Source organism: Lissotriton helveticus, chromosome 12, assembly GCF_964261635.1.
Source record: "Lissotriton helveticus chromosome 12, aLisHel1.1, whole genome shotgun sequence".
In the NCBI taxonomy this organism is placed as follows: domain Eukaryota; kingdom Metazoa; phylum Chordata; class Amphibia; order Caudata; family Salamandridae; genus Lissotriton; species Lissotriton helveticus.
The window spans coordinates 770,773,802-770,792,407 of NC_136073.1; the positions used below are offsets into that span (position 1 = coordinate 770,773,802).

At 42.1% G+C, this 18,606-nt stretch overlaps 1 protein-coding gene across 1 annotated transcript in view; it reads right to left on the reverse strand.

Moving 5' to 3' along the window:
- The window catches only part of RBM8A (RNA binding motif protein 8A), a 53,786-nt gene extending 35,991 nt beyond the window's left edge, over nt 1-17,795 (reverse strand). Inside the window, exons 1-2 of the mRNA XM_078668485.1 lie at nt 17,617-17,795; nt 10,063-10,122 (exon numbers count right to left, since the gene is read on the reverse strand). Coding sequence (XP_078524611.1) covers nt 10,063-10,122; nt 17,617-17,683 — 127 coding nt within the window. The 5' untranslated portion in view covers nt 17,684-17,795. The remainder of the gene's footprint in view (nt 1-10,062; nt 10,123-17,616) is intronic.
- Between the last annotated feature and the right edge of the window lie 811 nt (nt 17,796-18,606).

Consider the following 18,606-nt stretch of genomic DNA (forward strand, 5'->3'; position numbering starts at 1 on the left):
AGCCAATATGGTAGTAACTAAAGGCTGGGGTGCCTGGTCTAGTACCAGGGTTTTTGCGGGGGAGCAGGGGTTTACATATAAATTAAGCTGTTCGGTCGGAGGCGAATGGCTAATAGAATCCTCTCTCTGTCAGTCGCAGTCATCGATGCCAGAGAGGGCATTGAATCTGTTCGTGACCTCCACCGGTGTAAGCTGTCCAAATGTTTCCACATCCTAGCTCTGTGATGCCTAAATGGTACAGTGTCCCATCCAGGTATTCTTTCAAGGACCGAGGGGTTGGGTGTATGAATCGTGTTTCTACGAGTACGTGTGTCATATATACCTGGCCTATAAAAAAAAACCAAGAGGCAGTATGACAATGCCCTGTCTACCCTGTAGTGTGCCACCCTGCACTTCCCTCAATAACCTGTCCACTGGTATCGGGCTATTAAAGTTAACCACTATACAATCACCTTCTCTACATTTCCGGGGTTTTCCAAGCCACGCTACTCTTCGTGCCATTATTATGTGGTCTCCTACTCCAAATCCTTCCCTGGTGTTTCGGCTCAACCAATGTATAACCATGTTTTTTAATTGGTAAAACTCCTCTCTCTCTCCCTGTCGTAGTGGAGGGATATTTCCCAGGACTATTACTAACGGGGAACATTCAGGTGGTAAATTTAGAATGGTTTGGTTGCCTACACCAATAGTTTGTTTGACAGTGTGTTTTGGGCCTGGCAATTTTTCCCCTTCTGTAGATTTCTCCGGTAGCCTTGTTGTTCTATCGCTGCCCTCTATTCCCTGTGGTTTCTCCCGGGATTCCCTCTGCTGTGCTTCCCCAACCCACCCTCCGAAGGTAATACATAGTGGCCCGTGTTTGCAGTATTAGGATGTTTTGGGTTAACCATGCTCTTTGCGTTCTCATCCTGAACCTCTGGCCTTGTGCTATTTAGTCTTTGGTCCCCCGGCTTCATGCTGTTTAGGGCTGAATTAAGTAGTTGGGTGTTATCTACTGTGGCCTTTTGGAGGTTACTTAGAGTTTTATCAATTACCTTTAGCCTTTCAATAATAGGAAGTATTAGAGATTTTACAAGGTGCTCCACTTTCCCAATCAGTCCACCCTCTTTGGACTCCACTATTTGTATTTTTTTCGATGACTGCTGTTGATTATTGTTACAAGTGAGGCGGGCACCTTTATTTTGGGGCTGTATCAAGTGTGGGGTCAAGGCGATTAGAGCCCTTTGATGAACCTAATTTTTCTCCTAATTTAGGGATCTTGGCCGGTTTGCCTTTATACCCTCCACTTCCCCGCTTTCTTTTCCCGGTTTGATTCACACTTATAGGTGTTATATTAACAGTCGAGAGTTCATAGCTATCTAGGGGATTCATATCACATTGTCCAATATCCTCCAGAATGGTGACACTGTCTCTAGTGCTATTCCCGGCTGTAACACCACTTAATGTATCTGACCCAATACTAATGTCAGGCAAACCTAGGTCGCTAAGCCGCTGGCTCAGCCGGTTTTCAGGTGTTGTGCTGTTCTGAATTGGGCCCAGGGACGACCGTTTGGAGTTGAAGAGTTCAGTAGAAAGCCTTTTTTCGGTAAATAGAGTCTCTTGATCAAGGGCATCAACAACCCTGGTGATATATTTGTCCATAGTTCCTACTATGCTTCCACAGCCTACATTCGTAATTAATGTTGCCCCTTTTACTTGTCCTAGTGACATGGTAATAACTGCCTTCACCTCAAAGTCACAACAAGAAATACAGAAGTTGTCTTAATCCACCTGCTTTCACCTGTAGTGTACTGTAAGGACACCGTTAATGAGATACCTTGTAATAGATGACAGGAATATGACCCAACCCAGCCTCTTCAGGCCCCAGAGGGCCCGCCCTTTGCCCGGGCTTAGCCCGGCGTCCCGCGAAGCAGGGATGAGGCTCAACTTTATGCGCCTCCTGGCGCGTAGCGGTCATGCGCGGCTTCCGCCGCGTTGGATGCTGGGGATTGCAGTCCCCGGGGCACGCTCACCTCACAGCGGCCGCACAAGGATGGTCGAAGTGCGGCAGCGGGCACACTGGGAGACAACAGCGCTCAAGGTAGGTTCTAAGTACCAAGCTTGCAAGACCTCCGTTTCGACACCCCCGCTCGTCAGGGGATGAGGCTCAACTTTATGCGCCTCCTGGCGCGTAGCGGTCATGCGCGGCTTCCGGCCCCACAGTAATCACCGAGGTCTGAAAGAGGCAACCTAATCTTATTCCTAGAAGACCCAATATCTTTAAACTTGTCTGAGGATGATGTTTGGCCATCAAAACATAAAAAGAACTAATTAAAATGGTCCCCTTTTATAAAACAAAAAATCTCATGTTATCCATCGTAAAGTAGACAAAAAAGGTCCAATATTTATTATTAAGTGTACACTTCCAACAATCAAGACAGTTCCATAACTCCAATATACTCTGGAACTTTAAGAAGTGGAGCATAACTCAGACCATAAAGTTGTCCAGTTTTCTGAAAACCATACACCTCAATATCTTCGTGATGCATAACTGAAGTTGTATTGTAACAAAAAAGGGATGCTTTGCATTTTCTTTAAAAAAAATGTAATGTCTGTTTTAGCAATGTTTGCTTTGTACCGGCCTACAGCAGTTAATTAGGTAAAAGTTGGTCAATTGTGTAAGATTGGATCTTTATATTTATCTGCAAATAAAAATAATCCCAAATAGTCTGCAAAAAGCTTGGGCCTACTAGCCCCTGGAAAACTGGTTTAAGTAAGCATTTGTTCTCCAAGCAATTGCTAATGGTTTAATAAATAGTGTGAAGAGAATAGGAGACATGGGGCAGACCTGCCTCGTAACAAGAGATCACCAAATTAACTGGATTATTTAGAACCAAAAATGCAGGTGCTTGGTCACAAAAAGTGGACATAACATTTATTAGCTGGCTTAGAATGACTTGTAAAACCTCCTACAAAAACTCCCAGTTCATGAAGTTAAATCATTCTCTGCATACGGCGGTATAATGGTTGCAGGGATAGAAAAATATTAAATTGCTTCAATCACAACACGGGTATTAGTGTATAATTACCAAGAGGGAATAAAAAATGTTTTATCTTGATGCCTCAAAGAAGGGTGATTATTTGTGACAAATTATGTACATTAAAATCACCTTCTTCGCTCAATTTTTCATTCAAAATTGATGTTGTGTTGTAGCTCTAAATAATTGGCTTTGGTTTGAAATTACTATTCTTTCTTAAGTTGTTTCAAGTGCATCCTAAAACACATCCAATTTTATTATTATTTTTTTTTAAAGATCCACTTTCTGAATCTTACAATTCTGCATCAGTTAATAGGGCTTTATCAAATATTCATCTGGGAAATATATTTTCTAATACAGTGAATTCCTATCCTTAGTCACAAACCCGGTTTTGTTTAGAGAAGTGGGCATCAAGAATCAGTCTAAGGTTTAGGCAGGCTGAAGTAGTAAGTATAATGCTGAGCCTAAGGACTTTGAGCCCTTCAAGGATACAACAGAACTAGGTCATCTTAGAAAAGGATTGGAAGCATATAAAATCTTAGATTGAAGAAGGTTGAAACTGCCCCCCCCCGATAACCCTTGTTTTGAATAATGCTTAAATGTTTATTACAGTGTGCAAATATTTGGGATCAGGGGCACACTCTAAAGAACTGGATAGGACTGTGTTAGCATGGAGTGAGTAACAGAAAGGTTGTACACAATCAGACAAATCAAATTTTAAGATTTTGAATATTCTGTTAATAATTATTCCAAGGTGCAATGCATCCCTAATCCTATGGGGCAACTGAGATCCAAAGGAGGAGAATATACAGTGAGCAAGCCTGTTTCACTGATTGAAACTCTGACTGAGTGACTCAGTCAGAGTTAAGTGAAAATAACCTTTATGGAGCAAGAATGAAGCTCAATAAGTAAGATCGGTGTCTAAGTAAGTGAGGCTCAAACCACTGCCTTTCAAAGAATGAGACCTAGACACAAAGAGTAAAACTCAGACCTAGTGATCAAGTGTGACTTTGCTTCAAGGATTGAGAGTTAGACCCAATAAGCAAGAAAGGTGCATTTGTTCCAAATACTTGTACCAAGCCTCCCGCTGAATACAAATTCTGATGTCTCAAGTTACCCAGGCAACAGCAGCTCATTCTGTATCTTTTTCTGTTGCATACTGGATTTGTTGTCTTGGTATAAGAGTTACTCAAGAAATTAACTGAGAAAGTAAAAGCTGATTTTAAGTGTTAGAAATTGGATTTGTTTTCTTGGTATGAGAGAGTTACTCAAGAAATGAACTAAGAAAGTAAAAGCTGATTTTAAGTGTTAGAAATTGGAGGAATGGTAGACCTGCACCCTAGAACAGAGGTCTTCAATCTGTGGGGCGCGACCCCCAGGGGGGCCGTGGAGTGCTGGGAAGGGTGTCACGCTTTTCCAGGCCTAACTTCTGCCTGAAATACAAAACATGTGCCATTCCTTTTGGACAAAGACGACCGCGATCGTTAAAATGCTTTGGCTGAAGCAAGTTGAGTCTATAAAATGAAGAGGCAGAGCAGACAGGTAAAACAATCCTTCATGCCAGGGTGCTTGCTTGCCTGAATGAAATGCAAATGTGCGCTATGAGTTAATCTGCAAATGTATAGGATGCTTGGGAGGGGTTCTGGCTTTTATTGCTTGAATCACTCCAAGCATTGTGATGGCAAATATGTGTTTTTTTTTGCATGGTGGTTAACAACTGGAATGTGAAGTGTGTGCTTTTAACAATAACTATTTACACAGTGCTTAGTACGCCTGAGGAGGAGTTGAGGGACAGTTATGCAAATGCAATGCATTACTTATGGTCTGACATTACTCAAATCTACATTTTGGAAGCTCCATGTTATCCTAAAACTATCTGCAAAGTTCGTAGCAGTCTGTCTTATAATGTGTGTACTGCAAGTATAAAATAATGACTTACACATTCACTGTGCTTTTTGTTACAAGCTGTGACCTCATAGCACTAAAAATACACGTCACTATTCTCCGCTGAACCAACCAAATGTAATTCTGTGTGCATTTAATAAAAGAGGTTTCATAATATAGTGCATTTCCCACTGAGTAACAACTTTTTAAATGTATTTTTCATTTAGGCTACCCATTACTTTATATGTAGCTATCTGATGGTGAAAGACCTAAAAAACGAACAAAATATTTTGGGGCTGATTTATGAGAGGCTTGCCTCGCCGGAGCGTCATATTTTCGGCAACGACAAGCGTTTCAATCATATCTATGAGACGAGGCAAAGTCAACCTGCGTGGCTTTGCATGGCCTCATAGATATGGAGTAAGAAAACGCATCACAAGTCGCTACGTTGCCTTGCTCTATGTCAAGTTGGTGTTCCATAGGTATTGCGGTGGGTGTTCACCCGCAACACCCTTGGGATTTTATGCTGACCTAGATATGAAAAACATGTAAACCTGGGGCACCGTCAAAACCTTATGCCTCCCCACAGCAGGCGTAATGAGGAGAAAGGTTTTCATTTCTCCTTTTTCTCCTCTTTTCGTGTGTGCTGCATTTTGCATCACACATAGAAAGAGGAAAAACCCTCAGGATTATTTTTCGGCAGGAAGGTGCCCCTTCCTGCACAAAAACAATCCTGCCTATGTTGGCGCTAGGCAGCACTTTGTGCGCCAACGCAGAGAGAAAGGACAGGAACGCACCATATTTTATAAATAAGATGAATTCCTTCCCTTTCATATTGTATTGTACTGTAATTGCATTTATATTTTAGCGTTTACTGTTGAGGTGTCAAATCGCTTTTTTGGCGAGTAGCACGCTACTCCGGAAGCCAAGAAGGATTAGTGTTGAATTAGTATAGTGAAATATGAAAGTAATTGGAGTGGTGGATAGGTTGGTCGGTTATTTGGATTCAGAAGGATAGCAGAGGGATTGAAGAGGGAAAAAAGGTTTGCATTTATATAGCGATTGTTACCCCTGATGGGGTGTTGAAGCGCTTTTTTGGGCGAGTAGCACGCTACTCCGGAACCCATGACGATGGGCAGCACAGCAAGAAGACTTAAGGCATGAGGCACGTTGTTTTTAGACACACCTTTAACCACGCCCCCCATGCTCACGTACCTTTGGTTTGCTAAACATTGTTTAATTTATTTCCCAAGTAAAAATGATTTGCTGTGGGAATTGGGGGCATTTATGGTTGTCGATAGTTGGCAATGATGAGGACCTTGTTCTAAAAAATTGTCAGGAGGGGGTCCTCACGCCTAAATTTTTTTGCAGAGGGGTCTCCGCATCAAAAAGTTTGAAGACCTCTGCCCTATGAGGAGGATGATGTTAATTTTGGGACAGTTGTGTGGGCAAAAGAGTTTATCATAAATGCTGCCTGGGTTTAATTTAAGGATATGCACTCTGGCAGGGACATGCCAAATCAACCCCACACACCACCATTTTCTTTGAGACTAATTCCCGGATGTTAATTATATACCTATTTCTCTCAAAGACAGACAGCACTAAAGTGCATCTACGTGTTGAGGGTGAAAAGAGCTATGATTTGTTTTCCCACATACATGCAACTCAAAAAACTAACAGCGAAAATGTAGACACTTACCCAGCCAAGATGTTTACTTTTTAATTGAGCTTAACTAAGAATAAATGCATAGGAAGACGACAAATATTTGCAACAACTAAGCTCAAAACACTACCATCATATAAATCAGTACCACTTTTATTGTGGTGATGGAAAACCAGACACCCCTCAAAGATTCCAAGCAATCACAGGCAAGCTTTGAGGCATTTGCAGGTTGTTCAAAGAGTTATGTAAACTGTGCTCATCGCGATCTGTTCCTGTATTACATATTTGGGACAGCACTTTCATAGGTATTGTCATTATTAGCATTAATAATGATAAAATAGTCCCTTTTTTCCCCACAGGATTCACGCAACCATACTTTGGGCCAAGACCTTAGGAGCAAGACATGTCTTACCTTCTAAGAGTTTTGAAAGCGATTGAAATACAAAGAGGCAAAATAGAGACCCGAAACGAGCAGAGAGGCAAAAAAGGTCAGAAAGGAGCAGAAAGATGCAAAATAAAGGTGAGAAAAAGGCAGAATAGAGGTCCAAAACGAGCAGAAAGGGGCAAAATGAAGGGGAGAAAGAGGAAGATTAGAGGTCAGAAACTAGCAGAAAGGCAAAATAGAAGTCAGATGAGCAGAAAGAGGCAAGATAAAATAAAGAGGAGAAACAAGTAGAAAGAGGCAGAACAAAGATCAGTTCCGAACAGAAAGACAGTATAGAGGTCAGAAACTACCAGAAAAAGCAGAATAAAGGTCAGCAACGAGCAGAAAGAGGAAAACAGAAATCCGAGACAAGCAGAAAGAGGCTAAATAATGGTGAGAAACGAGCTGAAAGAGGCAGAGTAATGGTGAGAAACAAGCAGAAAGAGGCAGAGTAATGGTGAGTAACAAGCAGAAAGAGGCAGGAAAAAGGGTCAGCAACTAGCAGAAAGGGCAAGATAATGGTCAGAAACAAGCAGAAAGAGAAAAGATATCAGAAACAAGCCAAACAGAGATCAAAAACGAACAGAAGGAGGCAAAATAGGAAGTCAGAAAAGAGCAGAAAGAGGCAAAATAGGAGGTCAGAAACTGGCAGAAATATGTAAAATAGGAGGTCAGAAAGTAGCTTGAGTTGACAATTGATGGTCTTCTTGAGGATCTTTACTGGAAACGAGAACAGGGAGATAGTGCTGTAGTTTTTGAGTTTGTTGGGGTCAGCGGATGGTTTGAGTAGGGGCTTGACTTCTGCGTGCATCCATTCCTTTGGAAAAGTAGCCCTGGTGATTGATTCTTTTAGGATGGTGATGAGCTCGCTGCTGATCATCTTGCTTCCTAGGTTGAAGATGTGGTGGGGCATGGGTCCCTGGTTGCTCCCGTGTGGATGGAGCTCATGATGGCTGTGGTGTCTTGCGTGGTGAGCTGGTCCCAGGTGGTGAGTAGGTGGACATGTTCTTCGGTTGTGCGGTCAAACTGGCTGGGGAAGTCGGTGGGTTGGGGTTCTAAGTTCCTGTAGATGGTGAAGATCTTGTTGTGGAGGAAGCCCACCATGGTGTTGCAGAGTTCTCGTGAGGTGGTGATGTTTTCGGTAGCTGATAGGCTGGAGAATCCTCCGACAGTGTTGAACAGTTCCTTGCAGTGGTTGGAGCTTGCTGTGATGCAGTCTGCCAGGGCTCTTCTTTTTACCCTTTTCAGGATTGATGGTATTTGGTTTAGGGCGGTTTTGAAAGTGGTTCGGTCCGGGGGTTATTTGTTATGTTATGTTATCGGAGGTTTTATTGAGCGCTCAGCTACTCAAACAAGAGTGTCCCGGCGCTATCAGACCTAACACAGCAAAACCCCGGTGGCAGGGGAGAGATCAGAGAACGAACAACCACGTTTTCAGCTCTTTCCTGAATGAGGCCAAATTCTCGCTCTTTCTCAGAGCGAGTGGCAGAGCATTCCATGCCCGTGGCGCCAGATATTTAAAGGACCGACCCCCCGTCCGCGCACGTCTGATTGCCGGGACCGTGGCCAGTGTCAACGCGGCAGAGCGTAAAGCTCTAGATGGATGGTGAAAGCCAACTCTCTTCCTCAGATAGAGAGGTTATTTGCTGGTGCACCATCTACTTGAGTTGTTTGTAGGTATGCTTTAAGGTTCTTAACTCGTTTGTGTAACCTTTACACGCACACGCACACACACACACACACACACACACACACACACACACACACATACACTCTGACTTGACCTGGTGAGTGATGTTTGACATACTTTAGTGAGGACATTGTGCTGTTTCAAATGGATTGGCTGTTTCCAATAGGTTTGTGAATGTTCATCTCTACTGGTAAAATGAACTTCTGTCTCATAATAAAAAACAATTAAATGCAATATAATAAATACTGTGTCCGGATTTTCTTATTTCAGTCAATGGAGTAGGCTATATCCGCTTAGCCGCGGCGACAATTCCGCCGGTTTAGCTGAGTGGGCGAGCCACGTCGGCCAACGGATGTGCGCAGCACTATGAAGGTAGTGCGCGTTACGGCCGTTGGCTGACAGAAGCACACAAGGGGTTAAATAAAAACAAAAAAAAACTCAAAACATATCAAAATTAAATGTGTTCATTTCTATAAATGTTGCTAATGCTAACAATTGGAAGCTAGAAAAGGGATTGTGTACACTCTGCAGCACTTAACAAGATAGGTTAGAGGTGAACTTGGCATTGCATAGTACCCATAATACAGAGCCAAAACAGATACAACAGATAGCAGATTCTGTGTGCTTCCTGAAACTAGAACAAAAGCGTTAATAGTGTAAAGAGTACAGGAGAGGACAGATGAGCACGGGGCCTCTACTCTCTCACCAGATCACCATGTGTTAAAAAGGTATTATAGGTACCAGTGTGTGGGATAGGCTATGGTAGAAAGTCAACTTGCTTTATAGATGCTGACAGGTGATTCATCCAATAATCGGTGAGTTGGTTCAGGACTAATGGCATTAAGTATGATGTGCATAGCACAGCATACAAGAGTAGAAACCTAAGATATAGAATTGTTGTAGCCACCTATTGGTAACTATGGTAAAGTTTTAGACTTCAACCTAATAATTGTATTAACTGAGTAATTATGATGGCAGTTCTTACATGACGTGAAGAAGAACAGTTCATGACAGAGAGCTTATTGTAAAATATTAACAATTGTGTGCAATACTTCTGGGGTTTGGGATTGGGCACCAAATAAATCTCTTACAAATAAGAGATAAGAAAAGTCTGTCTCATTCATAACACTTCTCTCCCCCTTCCCACCGCCCCCCAAATAAACAGAATACACTGAGTTGGCACCAGACACTGGTTATAATTTTTTCCAAAAAGGTAAGTTTTCTTAAGGGGATATGAATTATACAGTGTGCATCATAAAATTGAAACAAAAATGGTACAAAAATATAAGTTAAGCCATTATCAGATGGGCTGAATGTGTATACGTGTTGGGGAGAAGAAATTGATGAGTGCAAAGTAATATAGAAGAAAAAAAGGACAAAATCTCACCTGAACCAAAGCCTCTTCCTTTTCTCTTCTTTGCTTTTTCCTTTAGCTTGTGAATACTTTCTGTAAAATTTAAGAAAATGCTTTCATGAACATCATTAGTCAACTATAAACACAGCATTTGTATAGAAAAAAAGTATACTTCCCTAAATAGCTTTCACTCTTGAATCAGAGACAGAATCATGGGTATTTGAAACTCAACACTACAACAAAAACACATTTTCAAAAGACCTATTCAAGGAGAAGTGCTCTGGCTATTTCAAAGGAATGCAGCATTTTGAGCCAGTATTGGCAAAGATATGAGTTTTCCCTCTAAAATATGTTTTTGTGTTATTTTGGAAAGAAACTGACCAATTAAGTAATATGATATTCAATGGAGTTTTTTTTTTACATGAACTGTAAGAGTGGTCTATGCAAATAGAATGTCATGGTATCTTTGAAGGTTCTCCAAAAATGCACAGTTGGGAGGTCAGTTACAGGAAGATCACCACAAGAGAGATGGCAAGCGGACCCATGAGATTGTAGAATGTCAGCTGGCAAGAAATGATGAACTGTGGCGGGGGTTATTTGGCATGTAAAGAGGAAGTGTTGGATGCCAGATCAACTTGCAGAGGAAGGGTGAGGGGACTGCAGGTCATCTAGCAGGTGAGCATGAACCACAGGTTACCCTAAAGGGTAAGGGTGCAGCAAAAACAGGTCACTCGTCAGGAAACGGCAAGGACAGATGGCATATCACCCAGTAGGGTAGAGAACGGGTCAGACGGCTAGTCACCTAGCAGCAAAAAAGAGGAAGGGTTGAACACCAGATCACCTAGCAAGGAAAGAGGATGAATGCCAGGTCGACTAGCAAGGAAAGAGGACATGATGGACAATAAGTCATCTCGCTCAAATAACGATACTTTGCCTTACTTACAGACATTAAGATCAATCTGTAGACAACATTCAGCTCTACCCCATTATCTCCTCTAAAGAGGACAATAACTCAAATCATCATCATCTCATCTTTATTTCAACAGAAGAAATGTCATAAAAGAATGTACCTCTAATTAAAGAGAGGGACCCTAAAGTACCAAAGGGATAGGGTACCAAAAGACAGTATGTCACAAAATAACGTCCCCTCTGGACCAATTCTAAGCAGACAAAGATTTGCATCTATACCACAAACACGTCAATTCACACTTTCATTTAAGGCAGCAAACAAGATAATGTAAGGGTAGTCAGAAAATTATAAAAAGTATACCATTTATTATATCATTAAAATTTATAATAAAAAAGGATAAACAATATATCCTAACATCATACAAACAGATAATAATCACAAAGTGGGAACAAAGCAACACATTGGTTAAAAAATATAGAACGGGATACTATGATCAGACTTATATAAATCATATTCCAATTCTGTACAAGTATCTTTGAATTGGAGACGTTGTCTAGTCCATTACTTTAGTGTATCCCATTACACAAGGGCATCGACGCGTTTCGGTTTTGGCAGTTAGATTTATCAGCCAACACCTTCATCAGGATAAAAATTAAAACATTCCCACAATATAAGGATGATCTCGTTATTATGGTATCGTGCCTTTTTTATTTCTTCCAGTATATGATATCGAGTTCGGTAAGCAAATAACACACCTCCTACAGCAGCCACCCGATTAGACTTTAATTTAATTTCCGTCTCTCAGGGATGTGTCAGGAGTAGTTCTGTGAATTCATACTCGGAGGTCTTATTCTAATCTTAGTTGCACGTAGAATAACGTTGCAAAAGATAGCTTTTCTTTATCGATAAAGCCTTTCATCCAAAATGCAAGACCGCCTGCAGTCTGCTTGCGAATGGCGTGCCTCCGTCAGTGTGGGGTTCTGTAACTCGAATGCAAGGACAGATGGCATATCACCCAGTAGGGTAGAGAACGGGTCAGACGGCTAGTCACCTAGCAGCAAAAAAGAGGAAGGGTTGAACGCCAGATCACCTAGCAAGGAAAGAGGACATGATGGACAATAAGTCATCTCGCTCAAATAACGATACTTTGCCTTACTTACAGACATTAAGATCAATTCAGCTCTACCCCATAATCTCCTCTAAAGAGGACAATAACTCAAATCATCATCATCTAATCTTTATTTCGACAGAAGAAATGTCATAAAAGAATGTACAACAAAATACATCATAGATCATTACAGTTGTTTAAAAAGAGCACAAAGGTGCCAATAGCATTAAGATCATTCTAAATTAAAACATTGTCAAAAAAACAAATCAAAGGCCAATCCCCCAGAAAAACCTCAGGTCATCTCAACCCCCAGAACACCTAGACAGATTACATAGTTGCATTGCATCTCATTTTCCCAGATATTTCCTTCTGGTGTTCCACATGGCAGCCAGGAATTTTGTGACCGCAAAAACAATTACTGGCGACAGATCAGTTTTTAATATTCGATAGGACTGCAGACACTGCCTAATGCCCAGGTTTTTGCAGATGGGGATAATCCACTTCTTCCTAGAAATCTTATAGGAAGGGCAAAAGAAAACCATGTGTAACTCAGACTCTACTTCAGCACTACACGCGGGTCAGTTTCTGGGGGCATTGGGATGCCAGCGTGAGTTCAGAGCTCTTATCGGTAGGGAGTCGTATCTCCATTGGAGGTACAGCTTCCTATGACCATTAGGGCTGATGATATCAAAAGCAGACTCCAGTTTGTAATGATCCTTTAAACCCAGGAATGATCTCGTCATTGTCCCAATTTGAGCATTGGTTAGATAGGCAGACATATTTTTATCATAGTACAGACCAACCAATTCCCGTCGGGATAAACAATAACTCAAATCCTTCCTCAAGCTAATGCAGAAATGGTTGTCAAGGACATACATAAAACCCATCACCACCACCATCTAGTACCTGTTATTGATCAACTCAGACTCAAGTTTGGTTAACTGTTAGGGATCTAGAATGCTTCATTCATTAGCTGTCAGACACCGCAACATCACTTGGATCCACCCCCAACACAAAGCTCATCTTCAAAGAGAACATGGTCTAGAAAAGCAAAACAGCATGGTATCTGTTCTCCCTAATGATACAAGTTAAACCTTTCCTTCAGAAACAGATTTCCAAATATCAGTAGAGACCCTGTCTCTGTTGCCAATAGATGGAGGAATCGCAATCCTCAACATAAGTTGCCCCTCAACAGCATTATACATGCTTCTGCACTTCTCAGAACTTTGATTTAACTCAATTGAATCAGAACATGCAAGAATTTACATAGGCTTCCCTTCCAGGACATCATCTTCAGGAATTAGCCACTTCAAGCAGGCTACATCATACCAGTATATCGTCAAACTTTGAATGAAAATTTGCAACAAAGGCAAAAAATAGAATGAACATATGAGCCAAGGATATGGAAGAGCATTCACACTGGCATCCAAATTACTGCAAAACTCCTGTAATTCAGAAGGCAGCTAAAAACTCATCAATTCAAGAAACTGAGCGCCCCCAGTCTTACTTGCCTCCCTACAAAATACCATTAATCTTACCAGAGCCATCGTCCAGTGCACAGGTGAATTTCAGTAGGGATTGTGTTATACAAAGGTCCGAGGGAGGAGGGCAAGTCACCCGGCAGGAAAAGCTGAGGGAAAGTCACCCGGCAGGAAAAGCTGAGAGAAAGTCACCCAACAGGGAAAGAAGAGGGATGAGGGCAAGCCACCCAGCAGGGGAGGGGGATAGCTGAAACAAGGTCACCAGCCAAGGGAAATGGATGTCTGAGGGCAAGCCACAAGGCAGGGAAGAGACTAGGTCAAGTCACTCGGCAGAGGAAGGGGATGTCTGAGGGTAAGTCATTAGGAAAGGAATAGCTGAGAGCAAGTCGTCCAACAGAGGAAAAGAGTGGGATGGATCTAGGGTCACCTAGTAGGTGGCATTTTTATATGGCAGGTGGACCCACAAGGGATCGGTTTCACTGGCATGATGGAGCATGATTATTTGACAGTAATCTTGCTTGATTGAATCTGCTCATCCAGTGTGAACTAATATTTATAAAATATTTACTAACCGGGCGATGAACTAAAATGTTTGAAAGGTTTAGAAAAAGCACAATGCAACATGTGCAAAAGCGACCCAACACATACAGAGTTTCTTAAACCTGCAATGAAAAGAATGCAGCAGAGAAACAAGCTGGAGAAATGAGATGATTTTTTGTTATGAGAGAAACTTACAAAATGTATTAAAGAACATAGTGTAAAAGTATGTGCCAAAGAGTATTATAAAATTGCGATAATGAGAAACGCTTAAAGTAGAATGATTCTTGTTTGTGTTTTTTTCTAGGACATGAAAATCCTTTTGGAAAAATGATTGCTTATGCTTTTAGACAAACGCAATTAGACAAAATACCTATAAGTTGAGTTTGAAATAATGTCTTCTTATATTGTTTCCATTAATTCACTATTTCTTCATACAAATTAAATAATGTTGTATTTACTCTTTTATATGATGATTCTGTGGTTCTTCTATGTAGGCTTTGGGGGAGTTCGAGTCAAGACCTTTCGAACTGCCAGGGGGGGTTCCACAGGGATCCTCTCTAAGCCCCACCCTCTTTAATATCTATGTCTCCTCGCTTGCCCCGATCATCCGGGCATATGGGTTCGAATTAACATCTTACGCAGATGATACACAGATTGTGGTATCACTGCTCCCAGGGACAAAGGATGGCATGGCCACCAATTTTCAGGAATGCATGGCAGCGGTCGGCTCCTGGATGGCCAGTAACTGCCTAAAACTGAATTCATCTAGAACGGAGGTGTACTCTTCGGCTCCGATGTCAACTTCTGGAGTCCCAAATGGTGGCCTGAAGGGATGGGGACTCTTCCCACTCCTGTTGCAAAGGTCAAAAACTTGGGAGTTCTGATCGATGACAAGCTCTCATTTAAACCCCAGGTAAATGCACTTACTTCCTGCATCCACTGGTCTCTTAAAATCATCCGGAAGATTCTCCCCTTCCTGCCAGAGGAGTGCAGGACAGCTCTTGTGCTCTCCCGCCTTGACTATTGCAACAGCCTATTCTTGGTGGCCCAACAGGGGTTGCTCAATAAACTGCAGGTTCTGCAGAACGCGGCAGCCCGTTTGATCTCGGGCACCCCTAAATTTGCTTCCGTTTCCCGGGAACTGGTGAAGCTGCACTGGCTCCCAGTGCGGAAACGGATAACCTTCAAATCCTTGTGCATTGTCTTTAAGGCAATTCATGGACGTGGCCCTTTGTTCCTTCAACAGCACTTCCAGTGGTACAGACCGAATAGACAGCTTGGGTCGGCCAGTCAAGGGCTGATTAGGACCCCACGTATCAGGAAAGCACGCTGGGGGGGCAGAAGTTTTGTTTTGGGGGCTGCCACTGCTTGGAATGCTTTGCCAATTGCATTGAGACAGGTCACGGATCTGTTGGCCTTCCGGAAAAAGCTAAAAACGTGGCTGTTCACCAATTAATAACAGGTTTCATGGCTAGGGGAGCTATCACTACAGCGCCAGGACACCGTTTGGTATCAGCGCGCTCTATAAGTGCTATAAATAAATAAATAGGCCTTCGAAGCAGCTCAGACGAGTGTATTCATTTGTTTTACTAATGTAGGCCTCAAATAATGTATTTGGTCCTTCATTATTTCTGAAAAGCCAATTTATTTGCTTCAAGTTATTTAATGGCTATCGCTAGTGTTTCCTTCCTACGGTTAGAGTATTCTTTCTATAAATAATTGTATCAACTTGGTACAAGTAAACAGAGAAGCAGCGTGTGAATGTAAATTGCTTAAGTGCTCCTTCCTATTTCCGAGGTGACTTGATAATGCACAATGGTGCAAAGAGTTTTGTTGGAGTTTCTGATGACTTGGGACTGGAGAATGATTGTATCATGAGCACACTATGGATACTAACCAATGGAAATGCGTTAAACAGTGAAGAAGAAACATTTGAAGGTTGGATTTGGGAGCAGTTCGAGGTATAATTACTCTGTGGAAAGGAACAAACTCTATCAGGCTCTCTTTATTTTTGAGAGAACTGCTATTGCTGTTGTAGCGGACCTATTTTTCCCTGCATTTCTGGATGCGACATGCTGTCAGTCCAACCCTTGATTCCCCTGAACTGAACTATCCTGATTATCTCTTTGCACATCATCGGCTGATTGTGTTGCACAGGCCATAAGTTTCTGATTGAAGGGTTGTCTATTCAGACTTTTTCACGCTGTGCATTAGTTCATAAATCTAGGTTCTTAGGAAAATCTCGAATTGCATTCTGAATTTGCAATGTATCCTTTTCTGTTTCTCTCCCTCCTTACACCAGTATTTGATTTATGATGTAGTTTATCTATATTGCATTTTTGTGATTTTACCTGTATTGGTTTGAATTAACCATTATACTGAAATTCTAATGTGTTTTGGTGGATTGACCATTCATATTTTGAAAATTCAATAAAAGTACCTTGATAAATATAATGAGTTTGTCCTTATTGACAAATGTTTTTTGATATGCTAGTGTAAGACTGATGTTAGTTAGGTATTTTCTTCACTATTGGTCCTCATGAAGAAATTGCATCAGTCTAATTATCGGAATCCCTATTAGCTCCTATACAGATCTATCGGAGGATCTCAAGTTTGTAAGTGGTTGTAGAGTTCCTATGGACCTGAACTCTTTGGTTATTTGTATTGTAATTTGGTTCATGGTTTATTAGGTTACATGATCTATAAGAATTTGCGCGATTCCGCTGGATCAGGCAGCAGGTCACCTCACCCCAGACTGCAAATCAGTACACAAGAAGAGCGCGTATAGCAGCTTTTGCACTGTGGATGGGTCTGTGAAAGGCAAGTCCACCAGAAAGTGAAGGGAAATGTGTATATGAGAGCAACACAAAGTCACCCACAAGAAAGGAGGCGGGTTTAGAGGGCTTCTGGTCACTCCCACGAGGACAGAAAGGGTGGAACAGGCGCATAGGCAAACACACCAGCGTGGTCGTGAGAGGAGGGGGGCGGCGTCGATCTGCCCTATAAGTGGGGTGGAGGTATGTCAGTCAGTAATGAAATTGGGTCAGGATACATTTTCACGGAGATCGCAGTATCTAAATGATCTCCATTCCTTAAAGGTCATGGTGAAGCGAGGCGCTTTAACACTCAGAGCAGGGAGATAGTCACCGACTCAGAGTGGGAGGAAGGAGTTGATAGCCTGTATTGAGTGAACCATCATCCCCTAATTGCATATAGCTAATCCCTGCGGGAAAAGTAAGTGGAGGGAGTCACCCCCACAGATGAATGGCCAGTCTACGAGTCAAGGAATAGGTCAAGGGGGAAGCAAAGCAAATGCAGTGGGAAAGGAAACAGTAAGGAAAAGGAAAAAATACACCCTTCAAAGTGAGGGATTGGACAAAGAAAGCAGCCGCGAGGACACGCTCTAAGAGAATGAACGGAGATCGACGTGATCCTCGAGAAGTGTTGAGAGACAAAGTTAATTCCAAAACGCACACCAAATGAAATACCGAACATATTTAAGTTAATTCTGGACATTATTACGTAGTTCCTTAGTGTTCCTCACTTACCGTCACCATCCTCGTCCATGGCAAAGTCCTCGCCACTCGCCTCGTGAAGGTCTAGTACGTCAGCCATCTTCAGGCCGAGATCGAAAAGCCGCCGAGAGGCAACGGCACAGACTCAAACAAGAACCGACAGGAACAAGCGTGAAAGGTGCAGCAAACTAAGCAAAACTGACGAAGGACTAAAACCGGAAACCACTGAACGTAGGACAACACAGGAAGGAAAACCAAAGGCGGAAAAGCGGCCGGACCAATGAGAGAAAGGCTCTATTGGACTCTATGAAAAGGAAAAAAAACAGACTAGAGCGCTAACTTCCTTTATAAAATGTTTTATTCCGGCCATTCTGCTGCTTACAACTTAAACATTTATCATTCTCTCATGTATTAAGCTGAACATGTAGGCCACAAATGTTTCGTGATCAATTGTAATAGTATTAGTAAAGGACAGTCGGGAAAGGATGAGAGAGAGGATGCGGCCTAACAACTAGCTAGGTCGCCCTCGGAGTTGACAAACCAGGTTCGAATCTCAGCAGGGACGCTCAGCGTCCTGTGATTTTCGGCAAATCACAATCTCCCCGTGCCTAACAAAGAATGAACATGTCTAACTGTAAAGCAACTGGTGCCCATGTAAAGCGCTCTGATACCTCGTAGTTGCCAACATAAAACAAGCATTTGCAATGGGTCTCGCATCTTAGAAACTTTGACCTATTGGTATTGTAATGACAATGCCTTTTATTATTGCAGGGTTTTTAATCATATAAATAAAAGGCATTGTCATTTACAATGCCAATAGATCAAAATCTCACAATTGCGTGACCTAGCGCATTGCAGATGTTTGTTTCCTCTTTCTATGTGTGCTGAAAACGGAAAACACCTCACCACGTGGAGAGGTGTTCAGGATGAGGCCACGGACCATACCTTTCTTTCTCACAGACCTATATGAAGGGAGGGCAGAGCCTTGCTCTCTGGGCTGCAAAGACCACGAGGACAGAGCAC